Raw genomic sequence first — 23,118 nt, 5'->3', positions numbered from 1 at the left:
ACGAGATTAAGGCAAGAGAGAAAGAATTAAGGGAAATTAACAAAGAAAAGGGAAACTAGGATTTCGGGTCATCAATGAACATCAGTTATTTGCAAGTAAGGTCACAGATCAGTCGGTGTGTCGGTCTAAGGGGCAATGAATATCTCCTTTCGGTCTCAATTGCCCTAAAATACTATTAGCTTAACTTTCGCCCTCACTAAAGCATCCTATTGTTCACTGCGGGTCTCGCCTATTCCAACCTTTCGGTCCAAGTCAAGGTTTACCAATAATAAAAGGCTAATTGCTTCGAATCAACTAACAAGATACAGTTAAGGGCAGCGATTAACAACAAAGACTAAACAACAACGACGAATCTAATAACCTAATCAGCAATTAACATCCATTCATTAAAATCCCTAATCCTAGCAGAGGTATTTAGCTAGACATAATTAAATAAAGAACATAAATAAAGAGAGAAAGAGGAACAAACATTAAATTAAAGAGGAAAAAGGAGAGAAAGGTTACTGAAATAGATCCGAAAAATCAGAGGCGGAACAGAAAACAGTAGTAAAACATCGCCTGATAGTGTGTGGGTGCTTTACAAAAGACGTCCTACTCTCCTATTTATAAGAAAATAGGAAGTTATTAACCTAATAGCGAAATAAAGCTTAAAAGCCCAGCCCGTAAGAGAATCCACTCGATCGAGTGATTTAAAACCACTCGATCGAGTAAACTAAAGCTTAAACCACTCGATCGAGTAGAAAATATACTCGATCGAGTAAATCCTAAAATGCAACTACTCGATCGAGTAGAAAAAGGACTCGATCGAGTAAAATTGTACTCGATCGAGTACTTTCCAGCAACAATTTCCTGCTTTGCGCACTGAACTTCAAACGGCTGCCATTTCTTTGTTACTTGGGAAAACAGGGCGATTCCGGTGGCGTTGGAAAGCTAAGAGGACAAACTTTCATATCCAACTGGAATCACGTAAACATCATTTGTGGAACTCGAGATATAGCTCTTCAAAGTAGGCACTAGCAATTTGAAGTTCTTCCTTTGCTCGCCTAGCTATCATTCTTCTTTGCGCATCTCAAAATAGCTATATTCCTGCTCCAAATTCACTCTTCCTCCAAATGCATGCTAAACGGACAGTAAAAGGCTCGATTTCACTACTTTCTGGTTCATTCCTGCAAATAAGACAAAACAAAACAAAGTAGCATATTCGGGGCATTTCGTAGCATAAACTATGATAATAGCATAGAAATACGTGCATAAAAAGGCCTAAAAAGACTATATAAAATGCACACGTATCAAACCACTCGATCGAGTGAAATAACCACTCGATCGAGCAAACCCTAAAATGCATCTATTCGATCGACCATAACTTGTACTCGATCGAGGTCTTCTACCATATAAAAGCATTCGATCGACCAGAAATCCACTCGATCGAATGACTTTCACTTTAGCAGCCACATATTCCGTTAGTTTCAGCTTTGACTTGATTATTTAGCTCCCGAAATGGCTTCACGCATCCCGTAACAGTAACATTTCCGCTCCAAATTCACTCATCCTCTAAATGCATGCAAAACGGACGGTAAAAGGCTTGATTTCACTACTTTCTGGTCTATACCTGCAAGTAAGACAAAACAAACCAAAGTAGCATATTTGGGGCACTTCGTAGCATCACTAGTAGAAAAAGTCTCATTCACATCGGTTTTTTTACCCTATTTACATCGCTTTTGTGGCGATGTTTTTGGGGGCGACGTATTTAGTATTTTTAGCTAAACATCGGTTTCAGAACCGATGTAAATAGTATAAAATTTACATCGATTATGGGTAAAAAGCAATGTTACTAGTGTTTAATTACATCGGTTTTGCTCTAAAACCGATGTAAATAGTATATTATTAACATCGGTTATAGGTGAAAAGCGATGTTAATAGTGTCTCACTTACATCAGTTTCGGTCTAAAACCGATGTAAATAGTATATTATTAACATCGGTTATAGGCGAAAAGCGATGTTAATAGTGTCTCATTTACATCGGTTTTTGTTTGAGACTGATGTAATGTAAATGGCATTTTACATCGTTTTGTCTGAAACTGATGTATGAAACTGATGTAGTATGATTCAGAATGACGATTTACTCTTAACCTATTTGTGAATTTTTACACTGTTAGGGGCCTGCAAAATGAATCAATATAAAAATAACAACCCTGCATCTCATTCCTTCCAACAATTTTAAACACAACTACATATTTATTATACCAAAAAATATCATAGCGTATACAATTCCGTCCATTCAAAATAATTTAAAATGTACACTACAAGCTTCTACGACGCAAAATGTGTATTTTCAATTACAATTTCTAGAAATCTAAATCATACATACTCTAGACGTTCTTTCCACAATAAAGCGACCAAAGCTCTCGAACCTCGTTCATTTGTTCAATTGTCATTTGCGAACCTGAAACACACTACATACAAAAACAAGGATTATTAGGCCACACTTAGAAAATACGAACAATATCTACACATGGACATTCTATACGAACAATATCTATACATAAAAATTCAAACAGTTCGAGACAATAGATCAAGCTACCTTTACTATATCGTCCTCTGATGATGCGTAACGTACAGTAATATCATACATCCACTTCATAACATAATAACCGCACTCATAACTCTGCGGCTGTTGAGGGCACTACATTTATACAAAATCAAGAGTAAGTAGACAGGCTCGAGCACTACATTTATATAAAATCAACAGTACGTAGACAGCTAACAAGGACATACAAATATATGTCTTTAATATTAACTTGTCAAAACCTTGAACCTTTCCTTATTTTATAAGAAACATACCCCCAACATGTCCTTATTTTATAAGGAACATAACCACAAAATAATAACCAAGTCTCACATGTGCCCATAAATAAGGAACATACCCTAATATAACTATAAAGGCTTCTTAACATTGCCATCATATAATTATAAATACTCCTTACCAATCAATACAAACAAGAAAATGGTAGCAAAGGTAGCTCAAGACTAGTTCATACCAAAGGCAATTCAAGGCACAATTCATATCAAAGGCGGCTATACTCGGCGTAATTGAATTTTTAACGAAAACAGCTATATACCTCAATCAATTTTATTTGGAGTTCATTTTTTTTTGACATATCACGTATTCCAGCCCTAAAAGAATACCTTTATCAAGCCCTGAAATTGAATACATGAAAAGTAATCATATTATCGATCATTCATACATATAATTTAATGTTGTTAGCTAGTCGATTGAACTTACCATGATAAGCAACTTTTTATCTGCCATGTCTTCTTTGTCGCCTAATCCGAGTCAAAAATATATGCAATATTATCTCTAAGACAGAATACAACCAACATCCAATGCGAGCTATATAAAAAAAAACTTATAAATCGTTTAACTAGGTCATGAGCTAAGTGATGAAATGCAGGAAAAAAAATAAGAAAATTGTAAAACTCACGCCTCATAAAAAGCACCCATCACATATCTCTTCTTTTCTTGAGCTTTTAAAGCATCTGCTAAGTATCTCTCCGTCTCAACCTTGGAATGCATATATGTGCAAAGTCTATCGGGGCACAAAAATGGAAAACATACTCGCAACATACACTGTCAGTATATTCTGATTTTAAAATATAGTGTTGCAAGCTGGGCCGCTATTCTTTGATAATAAACCTGTTATTATCAAGGAATGGAAGCCTGATGCGAATCTTATTAAGGAAGATGTTGATTGTGTGCCTATCTGGATTAGGATGTATGGACTGAATTTGAAATTTTGGGGACCTGCTTTGCTGAAAATTGCGGGTTTAGTAGGTACTCCAGTAAGACTAGATATTGATACTCAGGAAAAAACTTTTCTAGGGGCGCTAGGGTGATGGTTAAAGCTATGTCATCTATGCTTTGCTGATGACTTGCTCTTGTTTTGTATAGAGGGGATGCTGACTCTGTGACCGTTATTATTAGGGCCTTCCTGACTTTCTCAGCAGCATCAGGGCTTGATATCAACAAGGATAAATCTGAGATTTTTTGTAATGGGATTCCTCCTCATGAGCTGCATAGCATTCTGCAACTGTCTGGGTTTCACATTGGTGTTTTTTCCTTTCAGGTACCTAGGGATACCTATTTCTTATAAAAGAATATCACTGGGTGACTGCTCGAAGTTGACTGAGAGGATGGTAAGCAAAATTAGAGGATGGGGTATGAGAAAGTTAAGTTATGCTGGGAGGTTAGTTTTGGTGAAATTTGTATTGACTCAGCTGCATTCCTATTGGGCTAGGATTTTTATTATCCCCAAAATGATTATTACTATGATCATGAATATTTGTAGAAATTTTTTGTGAGAAGGAACTGAAAGTTATTATAAGAGTCCTCCTATTTCCTGGGAACGCATCTGTCAGGATATGAAGATGGGAGGCCTGGGTGTTATTAATAGCATTGTTTGGAATGTTGTTGTGGTTGGCAAATATACCTGGTGGGTGGCTAGTAAGGCAGATCACCTATGGATTAAATGGGTTAACCAACTATATATTAAACAACAAGACTGGTTCTCTTACTCTCCTACTTTGAATACTAGTTGGACCTGGCGTCAAATATGCAAAGTGAAAGATAAACTGAAACTGGGTTACCAGAACAGTAAATGGTGCACGAATAATGGGAACTACACTCCTGCTGAAGGTTATAAGTGGTTGATGAGTACTCATGATACTGTTTGGTGGCATAAGTTAGCTTCGAATAGAATGAATGTGCCTAAGCATTCATTTATCGTCTGGTTAGCTGTTCAGGGGAGACTTTATACTAAAGATAGACTATTGCATTTGGGTGGCAATGGAGATACTATGTGTTACTTATGTGGGATGGATGCTGAAACTCAGAACCATCTATTCTTTGAATGTCCTTTCAGTCAGGTCTGTTTAGACTTGGTGAATAACTGGTTGCAGTGCTGTATCCCTAAGCAGAATTATATGGAGTGGTGCAGGGGACTGCCATCTTGATGTTTGATGAAAAAGCAGGTCATTTGGGCTGGTGTGGCCGCTCTTATTTATCTTGTGTGGATGGCCAGGAATAGATGCAAGTTTGATTCTGTTGTTAGTCATTCAGAGGTTCTAGTGAAGTAGATGAAGCAGCAGCTGAGTGTTAGAGTAAGGAAAAGAATTTGTACTATCAAGCATAGGGGATCTCTGAGGTGGTGTGAAAGTGTAGGTCTTGTTTAAGAGTAGGTCTTGTTTACAGGAATTGTAATGAGATGTTGAGTCAGTGTAGCTGGTAAGCTAAGCAAATTGGTGTTGTAATGCAACGTTATATCAATATAAGAGTTTACATTTCAACAAAAAAAAAAGATTTTAAAATATAGAGTAGCAAGTGCTTCTTCAAGAAAAAAAACATATTAAAGGAAAAAACCAGTTAAACAAAAAAAAAGGGGGGAAATCAGTTATCCAAAAATGGGGGCAAAACGACTCAGAGATTCATTGTTCATCATAGTTTGTATATGATCATAGTGGCAGCAACAACCAAAGTAGAAGAAAGCAGGAGGATACAATATCAGAGACCTTAACTTTCGATCTATGTGTAATGTACTGGACGTCATACATCATATAGATTAAGAGGAGGAGAATTATCAAGGCTGCTGAACAGATTAAAAAAGTGAGGGTTTGGGTAATCTTAGAATTGAAACGATAAATAGCACCAAAAAAAAGGAAGTGAAACGATAAAGATATCAATCATAACTTTTTTATGCTAGCAGAAGCAGCAGTAGTATACTACCTAAAATAACCATAAACTATTTTAATTTATCAAACCATAGAACCTCATCATGATCTTGACGAAAATAACTTTCATCACGTAAATCTTGAACCGATCGACGCTTGACAGAAAGAGGAGGCAGTTCATCAAGTTGATCATATTCTTCTTCGTCAACTACTCCCTCGACACCAAGAATACGCCTTTTCCCATAACGAACCACAGATGATCTCTTATCTAAAGGATCTTCAATGTAGAATACTTGTTTCGCTTGAGATGCAAGAATGAAGGGTTCATGTATATGTCCAACAACATTAAAGTTTACCGAAATGAATCCCATATCGTCAACGGTGACACCCTTATCACAATCTACCCATTTACACCGAAACAAGGGTACACTAAAAGTTACATACTCAAGCTCCCAAATATCCTCAATTTTCCCATAGTACGCCCTTGTGATCTACGGGATCCTTACCTTTTCCAACATATTCTTCTGATGATGCAAGAATAGTCACTCCACTATTTTGCATTGTAGTCTTCTCATCTTGTCGGCTTGTGTAAAAGCAAAACCCATTGATATCATACCCTTCAAATGATGTGATATTCGATTTAGGGCCATATGCTAACCAGCGTAAGTTAGCACTTACATTATGAGATTGTGTAGACAACTCACTCATCACCTTACCTTTAAACCACTCCGCAAAAGTCCGACAATGTTCATTCAACAACCAGTCATCGCGTTTATGTGGAATTTGGAGCTTCAGTAAATCCAGGTGCTCGGTTAAATAGGGATGGACCTCTGTCATATGTTGTAAAACATATAAATGTGCTTTCTGGAAAGAATCACGAACCACGCTTATTTGTTTCTTACCCAAATTACCCTTCCCTAAGAGTCTACCTTCGTGCCGAGATATGGGAAATCCAATAGGCTTGACATCTGCCATATACTCAACACAGAATTGGATTGTCTCACATGCAATTGTTGCTTCAACAATACTACCTTCAGGATGACAACGATTCTTCATTCGTCTCTTATAAGTACCCATCTCTCGCTCTATCGCCCACATGTTTCGTTGAAACACCGGACCACAAAGTTTAATCTCACGCACTAAATGAATGACCATGTGTACCATGATATCAAAGAAAGAAACCGGAAAGTACATCTCAAATTCACATATAGTCACAACAACATCCGCTTACAAGTCATCTAAGGTGTCAGGATGGATATCTTTTGAGTTGATTGCATCAAAGAAGAGGCAAATGTTGGTGATGACTTGCCTAACATGCTTAGGCAATACGGATCTAATGGCCACATAAAGCAGTTGTGTAAGCATAACATGACAATCGTGAGATTTCATACCAACTAACTTAGAATCTTTTATTGAAACAAGACGACTTATGTTAGAACTATATCCATGTGGTACCTTGATCCCTTTTAAAGATTCACAAATAATCATCTTCTCCTTCTTAGAAAGAGTCGTGCAAGACGGTGGTATATAGATACGTTTTCCCTTCTCTATTGGTTTTAACTCGATACGCCCCCTAGCAGCCATGTCATTTCGAGCTTTTACCCCATCCTTAGTCTTATTCGGCATATTGAGCAATGTTCCAATTAAACTATCAAACACGTTCTTCTCCACGTGCATGACATCAATGCAATGCCTCACATACAAGTGCTGCCAATATGAAAGTTCCCAAAAAATTGACCTCTTTGTATGATATACTCCATCTGGTGGAGGTACGTACGGTTTTCCAAAAACTGTAGTTATATTCTTAACCTTATCGTAGTACTCTTCTCCACTCAAAAACAAAGGGGGTTTCCTATGCTCCGTTTTCCCATAAAAAGCCTTCTTCTTCTTTTGATATTGATGATTTTCAGGTAGAAAACGACGACCACCTCTGTACGAAAATTTGCCACTGTGCTCCAACCAATCGATTGATGTCATCCCCGCATAAGGACATCCCTTATCGTCTTGATCGATATCCAGAAAGGTAACCATAAGCTGGGAAGTCATTAATTGTACAGTACAACATAGCATGCATTTGAAACCTATAGCTAGTACTTGCATCAAACACCTCTACCCCAACGTTCCACAAAAGTTTCAAGTCTTCAATTAAAGGAGCCAAATACACGTCAATGTCATTTCCAGGTTGCTTAGGTCCCGAAATTAGGAGTGTTAACATAATGTATTTGCTCTTTGTGGTAAGCCAAGGAGGGATATTGTAAATTATCAACATTACTGGCCAACAACTATGTTGGGTACTTAAAGTTCCAAATGGATTAATTCCATCAGTACAAAGTCCCAATCTTAAATTTCTAGACTCTGAACCGAATTCTGGAAAGGTTCGATCAATTTTTCTCCATTGGGGAGAATCAGCTACATGCCTCAGTCTACCATCTTTATTCCTGCCCTTTTGATGCCACAACATGTACTCCGCATCTTTTTAATTTGAAAAAAAGCGTTTAAATTTTGGTATTATTGGCAAATACCATAATGTCTTCACAAGACTTCGCTTCTTCTTGCCACCATTACCATTGTCTACCCTCTTGTATCGTGACTCACCGCACTTTGGGCATTCTTTTAATTCACTATACTTTTTTCTGTACAAAATACAGTGCTTCACGCATGCATGAATCTTTTGGTAAGATGTAGATAATGGGCATAGTAGTTTCTTGCATTCGTATGTAGTGGAGGGAAGCTCGTTACCTTCTGGCAACATTTGACGCAAAAGTTCTAACAAGGAAGTAAAACTCTTGTCACTCCACCCATTTCCAGCTTTCAATGTGAATAGTTTCAACACAGCTAATAAAAGAGAGAATTTAGAACCATTCGGGTATAAAGGCTTCTTGGAATTATCAACCATTCTCTGAAAAATAATAGGGCACTCCACAATATCTTCTTCAAGATCCTTCATTTACCCGTCAATATTATCATTATCAAGTTCTATATTATCATCCATATCAATATTTTCAAAGATTTCATCATCATTTTCTACCCCGACATCAATCTGATCCCCATCTTTATCATTAATTCCAAAATTTACGTTGGAACAAATATCATTAACACTTTCTCCATGCCATATCCACACATTCTAATCTGTTTTAAATCCTTTTAAAATTAAATGTTCCCGCAATTCATCCCTAGAATTCACCTTTTTACGATTTTGACATAAGGTACACGGACATACAAATTGATTATCTCCATGGAGTCTTTGATGTTCAACGGCACAACTAAGAAACTTCTCTAGTCGTTCAAGATAAATAAAATCACGCTTTCCATACATCCAACTTCGGTCCATAATCTAGTTAATAAACACATATATTAATGGGTATCTACGTCAATGATGTATAATAATCACATTAAATGCACTAAACTGTTTCATGTAATAAAAATTAACCATCATTTAACGAGAAACTGAAATAGAATAAAGATATACATACCTTCAAGTGGCAATCAAGTAGCTTTGTAAGGTCAAAATAGAGAATTTTGGTGGAGAAAAAGCCTGTAAATAAGGATGATTTTAACCTTTATTAAAAATTATTCAAAATAAAAGTGATAACTAAAAAAAAAAAAAAAAAAAAAAACTACATAAGAAAACAGAACACTAGACAAGTATGTTGACAAACAAAAAAGTATGATGTTAAGATAAGAAATCACATACATTCTATCATATCTAAGTTGATTTCTAGAAAAACCATAGAAGCTACGTGATAATACCTATGCCAGCCTGCACATTGCATCTATAATGAACAATAATGCTTTCTAAAAATGATTGCAGAAATCAGATATGTCCTCCACATTTAATCCTCATGGGCATCTATCTGGTTATTTGTGTACCTTTGCGCACCGACCCACTGATACGACCAACAATCTTACAACTTATTTGAAGCAACATGGCTAACTGGAAGTTTCACTAATTAGTACTCCTACTTGGTAAAAAAAAGGATGGAGTGAGATTAATTTGCCTCAGATTAATTGAGATTTGGTGGAAATTAAGTAGAGAAATTGGGGTTTTAGCGAGTTAGGTTTTGGGTTGATTGGTGGAAACTAAGTCTGAGGAAATTTTAAGGCAGTGGAGTACTGTTTTGTTGTTGTACTTCTACAGAACTCCAGGCAAAAGGCTTTTGCACCGAATTCTCCCCCATCAAGTCTCTAAACATGGTGGCGGAATCCCATTTTCCTGCACTAGCACAGGTGTCAGATATAAGTACATAATTACCACTATTACCGGCGTCTAATTCTAGAAGCTTCTTAGATAAAGTTTCAGCTAAGGTAATATTTCCATGAAATTTGCAAGCGCTCAACAAAATCCTCCACAATACAACATCTGCAGGTATCGGCATTTTGAGTATAAACTCATACGCCCTTTCCAATCTACTAGACCGACTTAATAGATCAACGACACATCCATAATGTTTCATTTGAGGAGAAATTCCATATACATTTTCCATACTTTGAAAATATTCGAGTCCCTTGTCCAATAACCCAACATGGGAACAAGCTAGTAATATCCCGACAAAAGTTCCATTTGTCGGCATCACATTCTCACCTAACATCTCCTCGAACAGCTGAATAGCATAGTTTGCAGAGCCGTTTACTGCAAGACCAGATATGACCGCAGACCATGACACAGAATCCTTTTTTTTCATGCCTAAGAAAACTTGTAACGCCGTTTCAACAACCCCGCAATATAACTTTTTATGAATTTTATTCTCATATTATTATGTCAATAACCCCGAGGAAGTATTTATGCATGATCACCAAGATAATATAGTTCATAGAGTTATATTCCGGTAGAATCATTTCACTTCATCTATATAAACAAGAGACCAGTTTGCAATGTACAATTCCGTGTAACAGTCCCTCTGGCTCAAAGTCTCTCAACCATCGCCACCACCTTGTACTAGCTACAGTCCCTACGCTGGAATATATCCACATGCCTCACCGCTTGAGCAAGTTTCAGTGGCTCTTAAGCAGTCCACTACAGCCACTTCAACAGTTGCTCCTGCAGTTCTTTAAATTTTATTGGGATAAGGGAATGCTGGGGAGTGCTGAAACTGGGCGGGTTAGAATGCAATAAATCTGCTGATAGCTATGCTCTGTGAATGAAAGGAAGGCACAAAATTGGCTTCATCAAATACCAGTTGGTTAATCAACACTTGACTATAGTCTTAAATTAATCCGTTAATCATAGATGACTAATGCTGTTGGTATAATGATGGAACATAACCTGCTATATTCAAAACTCTCTCCATCCCAAAAAGACAAATTAGCATTCCAATTTAATTTGTCTGAAAATAATTAGGGGTTTTATACACTTAGCAGGTTAAAAGAACAACAATTTTTAGTACTACCCTCAGTCAAAACATAAGAATGGGAAGGGGTCAATGTCAGGACAATATACATACAAGTATAGAGTGATATTTGGGATAATTCCATCGACTATATATCAGACATTCAGAAAGATGGCACAAAACAGCATAATCATCTCCAACTGATTCAGAACATTAATTTCAAAACATAGCAACCAGTACTTTAGAAACCAGCATTCACGTTATTAGTTAAACCAGATAAAATTGAAAGTTTCTAATTAAGAAAAGGCTAAAGAGAAGGAGCCTATTGTTTTCATCAGCAGTAGCATAAGACGGTGTTAATTGTAGCATAAGACGGTATTACTCCGTAACAATTAACAGGAGTACCAGAGCCCTAAATCGCTATATTGAATTCTAACAATCGCAAATAACTTCAGATTGCTTTCACATATCACACAAGTAACCAAATAGTTGTCACATATAATTGACTACAACATATGTAATTGCAAAATAATTGGAGGAACAATAAGAAAAATTTGGATGCAGGGCATACCTGATTACTATATTATACGGGGTCAAAGCAGGAAATAGATTGATCAGGGATTCGCAGGTGCGCGTGACGACGAGTAGATAAGGATTGTGGTGGCCGGAAAAAGAGGAGGCGACGACGACGGGTGCGTGGATTTGTGTGGGAAGCAAAGAGGTAAGGGTTTTGCGTAGGGGAAGGGTTTTGCGTGGGTAACTGCTCATGAAAGCGGTGTACGTAGTATATACCAGTATTACGTGTTTGTCGCTTAATTAAAGACTTGTTTTAGTGACATCGGTTGTGTAACCGATGTATTTGAAAGACCTTTAAAATAATTGTCAACGGTTATAACCTCGGTTTTCAGAAAACTGATGTAATGCCAATATATTAATATCGGTTCTCATATAAACCGATGTTAATATAATATAAATAACATCGTTTTTATTTTTAAACCAATGTTAATAACTCCATTATTAAAGATTACATCGTTTTTATTAAGAAATGATGTAACTAAGGCGATGTCAATAGGAGTTTTTGTACTAGTGGTTCTAAATCCATACTTGTCTAATGTTGTTTGGTTCACCACAAATTATAAAAAGGAGGAATGAAGTTTGAATCCAAGGGGGGAGGATGGGTATGTGATTCCAAGGGGTTGGGGTGGAGTTAAAATCCATTCGGTATCTAATTCCATTCCAAATCACCCCAACCAAACAATGGAATGGATCTAATCCATTCCATTCCATTCCAATATACCCAACCAAAATGGAATGGATTCTAACTCCAAGAAGGTATGGAGTTAGAACCCCATACATGTTTAAAGTTGTTTGGTTCAATCCGGGAATGAGAATAATAATGTGTTGGGTGGAATGGAGTTGGAACCCTGAGTAGAAAGATGGGTATGAGATTCCAAGAGGTTGGAATAGAGTTAGAATCCACCAGGTATCTAATTCCATTCCAAAATGCTCCAACCAAATATTGAAATGGCTTGAATCCATTCCAATCCATTCCAAAAGCTTCAACCAAACACCCCCTTAATGTAGATAAAGAAAATCCTCCAGGTATCTCTTGTATACCGTAAGAGTTTGCGATTTAGCATTAAACATATGCTTTTTCTTTTCTTTATTTTTTATGAACTTATTTTGTTTGTTTTAAAAACATGTATATATAAATACAAATTTAATAACAATCAAATCTATTTTTCTTTATTCGGACAATGAAATCCCTTGAGATTCCAATACGTTCGCCTCATGTAACGTTAATCGTATATCCATCTCAACCCTATCAATTATTAACCACATATATAAGTTAGTTACATTTTCATCTTACTTCGTTCTCATTTCCTATACTTGTGTAATTGTGTTTGTATTTCTTGAATTTTGTTTTGTACCATTATACTACGACGCTCTTCTCTTATTCTTCTACTATCAAAAACACACTATATACACATTCACTATTTTACTCTTCTACCTCGAGGAGTGTCTCTACTCTTATCCTTTTATAGGGATTTCATTTTCTAATCTTAAAGATGCCACAACCATGCAAGTACTTCGTAACTTTTCGTATGGATGTATAGTATCAGGGCCGTTCCTGAGATTTTCGGGGCCCTGTGCAAGATTTTATGACAAGGCCCCGGATTAATCCGTTTTTGGATACTTAGAAAGTCCTTATGTCAATATTTTTTTCTCGCTCTAAATACTACGGAGTATATGGTAAAAAAAAAAAGAGTATTAATTTTTTTCAGTTTTCACATTTAAGGAAAATGGGTATCTCTTTTATTTTATTTATTTACTATCAAAATAAATAGTTAAGTAATACTTCTATAATCGAAAACTATTCTTTCTACCGCATTTATATATAATCCGAGTTCTTTAGTAATCAAATGGTATTAACTTTTACCCATATTTCAGTGTAAAAATAGCTTAAGAAATAAACTTTATAAAATATTTAAATATTAAAAGAAATTTATACCCAAACTTAACATTAGTTGATTGTAGAGATGAAAAATGTTGACATAAATGCCAAAAATAATGCTAGGATGTTTTCCGTAAGAAGCTAGAAACCTTTAGTGGGCCTTACAATTTTATATATAATCTGAGTTCTATAGTAATCAAACGGTATTAACTTTTACCTATATTTCCTCATAGTGTAAAAAAAGCTTAAGAAATAAACTTTATAAAATCAATATCTATCTATCTATATTAATAAATGAAACATTTTTCGAGCGTTTATAGCAGTTAATAGATCCTACAACCAGTTGTACCCAGTTGTATTTTCTAGAATCCGAGCTATATAATAAGTTTTCGAGTTTTGTTTTAAAGAAGTCGAGCTATACCATAAAATTTCTGAATTCACTCACTTAAACATAAAAAACTTAACTTTAAGAAAGCTCAATAAAATTACACATAAGCTCGATAAGATATAACTTGGTTGTATGATCCTATTGTACCACTGGAGGTATAATGTTATTTGTGCGTTTATAGAGAGTCCAAGCTTTACAAAATACGTATAATAAATGATATACAATAACAAATAATTAAAATCTAAACAAAGTCAAATCAAACTAAAAGATAAAGTTTGTAACACTACCGTCATAACAATAGGACTCAATATTATTAAAAGATAGAGTTTGTAAGTTTGTAACACAATCGTCACAACAATAGGACTCAGATTATTGCGTTAAAGAAGTCTCATATCTGAACGAATTACGAAACAAAAAGAAGTCTAATATGACTCAAATATATAACACCTACCTCCGGTTAGTTATATATAGTCAATGCTCTTGCTTCACCATAGACCATTTGATTTCTTTCTATTGTTTTTCTACACAACTTTTTTTATTTGTTCATAGTATTACATTTTTTTTTTTTTTTGATGACGAGGAGGTTGGATCCTCCCCGGATACAGGACCCCACCCTGCTAGGCGCCTGTACCATGTGAGTTCTTTCCCGCGGGGATTATTCCCTCTCCGGGCGTCAGGTCCCCAGGAAAGTGTTCATAGTATTACATTGATTGATGATTAATGATTTTTTTTTTTTTTTTTTTTTTTTTTTTTTGCAGCACGATTACGAGTTCATATAATACTAATCAGAGTAATCACATTACGTATGAGTATTTTTTTTGGTTCGAACATTACCTATGAGTATTGTCATGGCCTTATCATATGATATGAAATATGTTTATTTAGCTTCAAACATCAATATACTCCTTTATTTTATTTGATTATGAGATGTATGTATATTAAATAATCTTCGTCAGTATTGCAGGACATAATATGAAGATTCAAATACGAGGTTCAATTTTAGGAGCTTCAACCGAAGGGAGGATCGAGGAGCTTCAACCGAAGGGAGGATCGAGATCGGGTTAATCTCCAAACTACAATTTGTTTGGTCTTTTTATATTAGTATGCTTTCTTCGTTGAGATTACGTTGTTTAAGCTTTAATTCAAAAACTAATCTGTCACCATTGGTATTCTTATCGCAGAAAATTCGTACGTCTTTTACTTAAGTGTTTGTATTTTAACCGTGGCTATTATGTTAATTATGGACTCTATGATTTTCTACAACATCCCATTATCTAATTTTCCAAAAAAAAAAAATATCCTTCTTAGATTGCTGAGAGTTTAAGAGTTACTCTAACTCTAATAATATTAATCATACCACAAGTCCCCCATGGGACTCAAATTAAAGATGAGACATATTTGTCATATAAGTTAAGTTCTTTTTACTATAAAAATATTGCTAAAAAAGGTAATAGTGAAAGTACATTGTAATCTTAGTTATGGAATATGTATTGTATTGGAATTAGAAAGAATAATCTTAGTTATGGAATATGTATTGTATTGGAATTAGAAAGAATAATTTATTTTGTATATAGGAGATTCTTATCTGTTTTGGAAGCAATTTAATTAACGTCGACAAAACCTCTAAACCATAATAGTTTAGTACTCTCTCTGTCTCAGTGAATAACTTACATTTGCTTTATTTTTTCCTCACAAAGTAAAGCAAATGTAAATAGGGGCGGACCCACACTATAGTGAGGTGTAGCAAATGCTACACCAAAAAAAAAATCCCTTATAATGAAAAAAACTGCTACACCAAAAAAAAAAAAAAAATCCCATATCTTTTATCAATCTTTCTCCAATCAGTTAATCAATTCCTAAATTATCTCACCCATATTCCTAAAAATCTGGTGAATGAATTCATTAATTACGTTGAATTCTCACCTCTATCAAAATATAATCTCTACAACTTCCTTTTTTATCTTTAATTACCAAATGAACAATATCACTTTTAATTTGGGGAAAATTTTCATACCTTTTCAATTTACTCTCAAATTTCTTAGTTTCAAACCCAAATCAGTATGGCGGATGATCCGACCTCGAGCATCACTGGAGCACCGCTTCTTCAGACGTCTGACTCGCCGTCGACAATCGGACCACAGCCGCATCGCCCCATCACCACAAATCCGCCAGGTAATTTTAATTTCTACCTCTTATTTGTCATGTTGACCTTTTTAGCAATTCAATTTCATTTGTACTATACAGTGAAGAGTTTGATTGAATGATTGTTGATTTACAATGATACAATGTCGAATTGTCGACTGTCCTAGTAAACTAGTAATCAGTAATGGGTTCATTAAAATGATGGTTACTTTTTGCAATTTAAGTAATTGGTTAATTGATGAAAATTGTAGTGCAAATTGAAACTGGTGGAATTCGGATTTGGGATTTTGGGTACAAGACAAAACGTTGCCGAGTGAAAATTGATGAAATTGCAGACTGTTCATTACTTTCTTTGTATTAGTAGTGGAAGTATCAAGTAGCTTTTTAAGTACTCCGTATTCCGTAAGATACTAAGATGGTAGATTGCTTATTTGATTAGTAACTTGTTTTGGAATCTTGTGACAAATCTAATCTTCGTAAGTCTTGTTTAAGACGGACACTATTCGTCTTAAACTTAAAGACGGGTAAAATACTAATCACATGACACATGGTGGTAAATAAACACAATTTTTGACATTTTCATGGCAACAAGTGGGGTAATTTAAGCCGTCTTAAACTTATGACGGATAGTACCGTCTTAAATGAGAATATAGTGAAGAGTTTTGGTGAATATCTGACATTTACAATGTAGACATGTAATAATGGGTTTATTTTTACTAAACAGTGAAAAGTTTTGGTGAATTTCTTTGTTTTTAATATTTGAACTTTCAGTAATCAGTAGACTAATTGCACATTATTTGACATATGACTCTAAATTCTAAATCCAAAAGAACAAGAGATGGAGTAATTACAAGTTTTTTCTCGAAAAAGGTTTCCAAATCAAACGAAGAATCAACTATATCGAGTGGCCAGAGTTCTTCGCCACGTAATGCTAATACTCAAGAAGGTGAAACTCATGAGAGAGGTAATTCAAACCCTACATCACAACCTTCTATTGTACTAAGATTAAGTGAAACTGAGATTGCATCGCTTCCACATGATCCGGGATTGAGGAAAAGAATATCAGATTATCATCCTAATGATAAGGAAATAGTCCAAAGAGAATATATTCGTAGAGGTCCTTGTCAACCTAAAGATTATGATTTTCCTCAAAAACTTATGGGCAAGGCACAACGAAAGTTTAAGGCTGAGTGGTTTAATAATTTTGAGTCTTGGCTCGAATATAGTCAAACGAAAGATGCTGCCTTTTGTTTTGTTTGTTATCTTTTCAAAAAACATAATGCCGTAGGAGGTGATGCCTTTGTTAGTGATGGATTTAAAACTTGGAGTAGAACTGATGCCTTTAATAACCATGTTTGTAATCACAAGAGCGCTCACAATAATGCTATGAGAGATCTTGATAATTTCAAGAAGCAAAAATATTCCATAGTATCAAGGTTTGAAAATCATTCTACCGCAACTAAAAGTGCATACCTTACTCGTTTAGAAGCTTCTATTAAAACTACAAGGTTTCTTTTACTACAAGGATTGTCATTTCGTGGTCATAATGAAAAAGAGACTTCATTGAATAGGGGCAACTTTATTGAGCTTTTGAAATTTCTTGCACAACATGATCAAAATATAGCAAAAGTTGTCTTAGAAAATGCTCCTAAAAATTGCATATTTGCATCTTCTAAAATTCAAAAACAAATTGTTAATGCTTGTGCAATGGAGACAACTATGAAGATCGTGAAAGAACTTGATGGTGATTTTTTTGGTATTCTCGCTGATGAGTCGGCTGATATAGCTGATAAAGAACAAATGGCTCTTTGTTTAAGATTCGTTGATAAAAAAGGACAGGTGAAAGAGAGGTTTTTTGGTATTGTGCACGTAGGTGACACTACGTCCTTAACATTGAAAGAAGCTATTTATGAGTTACTTAAGAAATATTCTCTAACTTTTTCGAAAGTTCGGGGTCAAGGTTATGATGGTGCTAGTAATATGAAAGGTTCAACTAATGGGCTCAAAACTTTAATTTTGAATGAATCTCCAAGTGCGTACTATGTTCATTGTTTTGCTCATCAACTCCAATTAATACTTGTTGCTGTTGCTAAAAAGAATTATGATTGTAGTTGGTTGTTTGAAACACTTGCAAATTTGTTGAATTTGGTTGGAAGTTCACCCAAGCGAAAAGAAATTCTTAAAGAAAGACAAGCTGAACGGGTGTTGAAAGAAATTGAGGTAGGAGAAATTGAATCAGGAAGTGGTTTAAATCAAGAGTTGGGATTGAGCAGACCAGGTGATACTCGATGGCATTCTCATTTTAAAACAATCTTGCGTGTGCTTACTATGTACTCTTCCATCCTTGATGCAATTGATACAATTGGAGAGATTTCAAGTGGGGCTGACACTGTAAAGGCAGAGTCCATTTCTTATGCTTTGAGGACGTTTGATTTTGTATTTGTTGCTCAATTAATGGTGACTATTTTTGGGGTAACAAATGAATTAAACATTGCATTGCAAAAAAAAAGAGCAAGATATTGTGAATGCTGTAAAGCTTGTGGATGTGACAAAAGCTCTTTGCAAAGGATAAGAGATAATGGATGGGATGCTCACTTGGAAAAGGTTAGTACATTTTGCTTTAAGAATGGCATTGATATTCCTAATATGGATGATTTGTATGTTATTCCAGGAAGACATAGACGTGGTCGAAGAGAAGTAACTAATCTTCAACATTTTCGACGTGAGGTTTTCTTAAGCGTTATTGATCAAATTTTGTCGGAGTTTAACGATCGATTTAACGAGAAAAGTAAAGAACTGCTGGTATGTATGTCTTGCTTTAATCCTCAAAATCGATTTGCTTCTTTTGATACGAAGAAGCTCCTTGAACTTGCCGAGTTCTACCCTTGTGAATTTTCTCGTAAAAATTTGTTGTATTTTGAATATCAACTTGATACCTTCAAGTATGATGTTCAAAATGACGATAGATTTTGGAATCTCAAAACTCTTAATGAACTCTCCATGAAACTTGTTGAAACAATGAAGCATCTGACTCATTCAAAGGTTTACATGCTTTTAAAGCTTGTGTTGGTTCTTCCGGTGGCAACCGCGACTGTGGAAAGGGCATTTTCAGCTATGTCATTTATCAAAAATAGATTGCGTAATAGCATGGGCGATCAATACCTAAATGATTGTTTGGTTACTTTTCTAGAACGTGATGTATTTATGAATGTGACAGATGATGAAATTGTAAAGCAATTTTTAGATATGCGAACTCGTCGAATAGTGTAGAAATAGTTTAATCTTTATTGTAATTGACATTTTTTTTAATATTATCAATATTAGAATTTTGCTACACCGAATGAAAAATCCTGGGTTCGCCCCTGAATGTAAACTATTGAGTGAGACTGAGGGAGTATATAATACTGTCTCTGTTTCAACCATGTATTTACCTTTGCTTATGGCAACCCACAAATAAAAAGGTAACGATTGAGTGAGACACTTAAAAAATAGAATAGATAAACAAATGACAAGACATAGGGAGCATATGATAAACAAATAAAGCATATTTACTCTCTATATATATAATATATAGATGAGGACCATTAGCTTTTCATGCATAATCACGTATATCTTTTCATTTATTATTCAATATAAGCAATACAATCTCACGCTTAATTCTTAAAACATTACAGAGCCTATTATTGTGGTGTTGACCAGGAGTATCCCCTACCGACAGCTGGGGCAATCTCCTTCGGGGTACTGAAGGCAATTTAATGGGTTGACCCCTCCCAAGTTTGGCTTTTTCATTCGCAAGAGTCAGGAATCGAACCCCTGACCACTTGTTTAAGAGATGAGAGCCCTTACCACTCACACCAGCCAACTTTAGTACAGAGCCTATTATTGTGAACACACCATAATAATTGTGATTTTTTTTTTCAAACGATTATAAATAGTCCAAATTAAAATTTAAGAATGACTTTCGAACGATGTTAGAGTCTCCAACGTTTGTTAACTACTCAATCCCCGTAAGATATTCAAGCACGACAATGAGTGCTCAAGATTCAAGTTTACGACAATGACTCAATGTGTGCTCAAGCAATTCAATGACCTTGAGTTAAAGATGCGGAATAAAACACTAATATGAAATATCGATTTTTGTATTTGCATTATTTTTATTGTAGAATAAATTTGGGATGGATCATGGATGTAAGTGTATTTTTACACTTACAAGGTACAATAAAATAAAAGAGTAAATTGCATAAACTAATTAACCTCTTTTGTTTATGAGCTTACCTCAAAAAAATAATTAATGTAAGTTTGTACACACTTATAAACTATTAACAAAAGCTAGACCTTGATTGAGTTTTAGAAACATTATCATGCGCCAAATTCTATTGTAGAATACGTAGAATAGACCCAAAGTCACATTCAAATTCTACTTAAGTTGGGATTTGAGAATCTTATCGTGTTTGTGAGAAAAAACTGATGTGATAAAATTTTATCTCTTCAAATATATAATCAATTTCTTATTGCATGATGTGATAATTTTATCTCTTCAAATATATAATCAATTTCTTATTGCATAATTATCCCTAAATTATTTTGTTTTAAAAAAATATTTCAGCTAGTTTCAGAAAGTTGGGGTATCTCAAATAGCTCGAAAAAAACTTCCTTTATAAATATAGGAGGGCACCAAGTTCTTAATATAAAAAGGTAAGCAAATGAATGAAACGCCTTGAATTAGAGTTGTAATACCTCGTAATTTATGAAGTTTATATAGGTGCTGTTTGGCCTAGTTTATGTGAAATAACTTTTACTTTCTAGAATGAGTTTTTTCATAAAATACTTTATGAAAAAGTTGTGGTTGTTTGGCCTAACTTTTGTAAAAGTAGTTTCTTAACAAATTGATGTGTTTGGCCTACTACCGCTTTTTAGTTTTTTTTTTTTTTGTTTTTTTTCCATAATCCTAAGAGTTTTTGGGAGAAGTAGAAGCAGAAGCATCAATTTGGTGCTTCTATTTCTAGTAGCTTTTTATTAACTTCTAACTTTTCAAAAGTAGTTTTTTATCTCCCTAAATTATAGTGGTTTGCCCAGCTTCCACTTTTACAATTAGAAAAACACATAGAAAGCTTGGCCAAACACTCCCATAACTAATTTACGAAATTCGAATAAATAATTCAAGGCGTTTATATTTAATAATTGAAAATAAGACGAGATAAATATAATAATAAAATAAAGAAAGATGGAATTGGAGTTGGGCCATGTACTATAGGGCTTGGGTCGGCCATGTATCTTGCGTAAATTAATAGAGTAATTGTCGGGATCGAATAATTACTAATAATAATAGTAATATATTTTATATTTCCTAATTGGTTCCTTATAACCTTAGCCTACCAATATAAATAGATGAAACCTCAAACAATGGTCCTTATTATTATCAAATCTGAAAAATCAATATATATACTTAAAAGAGGAACTTTTGAAGCAATTTGTTTGACTATTACTTTCGAGTGATTTTATTGGTTATTACTTTTGTTCAATAAGTTAAGTGTATAAAAATATATATATTAAGCTTACAGCTATATTTTTGACAATAGATAATGTTATTTTATAAATATAGGAATTTGAGCAAGAGTACAATACGTAAACATACATTGTGGTTGACGTTATTTTACTTCAATATGAATTTGAGTGAAATAAGAACACCACCTACACGTACGTATGCACCGAGTATATATGTCTTAGGTTTCATATTTGCATATTTATCTTGAAATAAATATTTCCTTTTGACTTTTCTTCGTGCTTTGTTCATCGGGAATGTGAAGGCATGTTTTTTATTCAATGAATCATGATCATTGTCATTTATTTTCACTAATTTATGTATTACTCGTATAATTGAAGGTTAACGACCGGTAAATTGTGCGAGGAAGAATTAACTTCAAAGCCATGTACAAACTAGACGTTAGTGATGGAAAATCAACGCTTAGTAACTTACAAATGAAACGACATTAATATCGATGGATATTGTTATCATACAACCTAGATATCGAGCCGGAAGCACACGATTTGGGTTGTATTCGATCAATTGTCTACGATTGCTGGCTTCATTCCAATGAATCAAACTCTGAGTCTAGAGGAGGTAGTACCGGCTAATCAAGGCAAGATTACATAGGATTCATATCAGATCATGGTCTTGTTCATTACTTTGGATGAGACTTGCTCGATCTCAGTAGTGTTATAGTTTAGTATTACATCTTTCCAAACAAAAAGTAAAGATTATAAAAAGTACCATTTCATCTTATTCATTTGCTTACTTTTTTTATTCTTTGTTTAATATTGTATATGTCTTGGTCACTTGTGTGCTAAATACTACAGAAGAGTAGGCTGTTAACGATATGTTCTTTTACGGAGAGTAAGGTGTTTAACGTTTCTATAGTTGGTTTACTTTCTCATACTGTTTGCTTCTTCAGTGTTGCTATATTTCACAATTGATTTATTAGTAACTTATACACGCCATGTCTCATATGATAGATTTATGAGAAGGGGAAGAAATGTATTAAGAATTGCATGCCTTACATTAATGATAGGTAGTACATGTATATACTAGTATACCATGTGCTAAATATCAATGGGGCAGAGATGGTGGAGTTCAATGATGGTTGTAACGAGGGATTGTTTTATTTGGATCAGAGCATTGGTGAGAACTTGCGAGTGTAGTAGAGAGCATAGGCATGCGCGGTGTCGCGATGAGGCTTGGTAGTGTAAGGTGACGACGGAACGAGTGGTACCATGTGAATTGGATAGTAGTCTTTGGTGTTGTTTTTGAATTGGATAGTAGTCTTTGGTGTTGTTTTTTAATTAAATTATTATAGAGAAGGACGAGTTTCATGGAACTATGGAAGATACATGGATTTCTCTTGATTTCATGATAGAGTTATTAGAGTGATAGGAGTATAATAGATTAAAGAGTTGTTGGTTGGTGGGAGTCGTTCGGTTTTGTTTTTTTTTTGAGAAAATAAGAAAACCTAAATAATTTTTATAAGAATTTTCAGAAAGCTTGAAGAATTTCATAAAACCATGAATCGTTAATTAGCAAGTAT

The 23,118-nt window shown here is 34.7% G+C and overlaps 1 protein-coding gene across 1 annotated transcript; it reads left to right on the top strand.

Moving 5' to 3' along the window:
- Positions 1–16,840: 16,840 nt before the first annotated feature.
- On the top strand, positions 16,841–19,306 carry LOC141628376 (uncharacterized). The gene has a single exon (XM_074441531.1). It carries the CDS (start codon positions 16,841–16,843, stop codon positions 19,304–19,306), a length of 2,466 nt encoding a protein of 821 aa, XP_074297632.1.
- The last annotated feature ends 3,812 nt before the right edge of the window (positions 19,307–23,118 follow it).

Source organism: Silene latifolia, chromosome Y, assembly GCF_048544455.1.
Source record: "Silene latifolia isolate original U9 population chromosome Y, ASM4854445v1, whole genome shotgun sequence".
In the NCBI taxonomy this organism is placed as follows: Eukaryota; Viridiplantae; Streptophyta; class Magnoliopsida; order Caryophyllales; family Caryophyllaceae; genus Silene; species Silene latifolia.
The sequence above is the reverse complement of the archived record's forward strand: the minus strand, read 5'-3'. Positions and strand labels throughout refer to the sequence as shown.

Coding starts and splice junctions, on each gene's coding strand:
- LOC141628376 (XM_074441531.1), top strand. CDS start 16,841: ATGACTCTAAATTCTAAATCCAAAAGAACAAGAGATGGAGTAATTACA.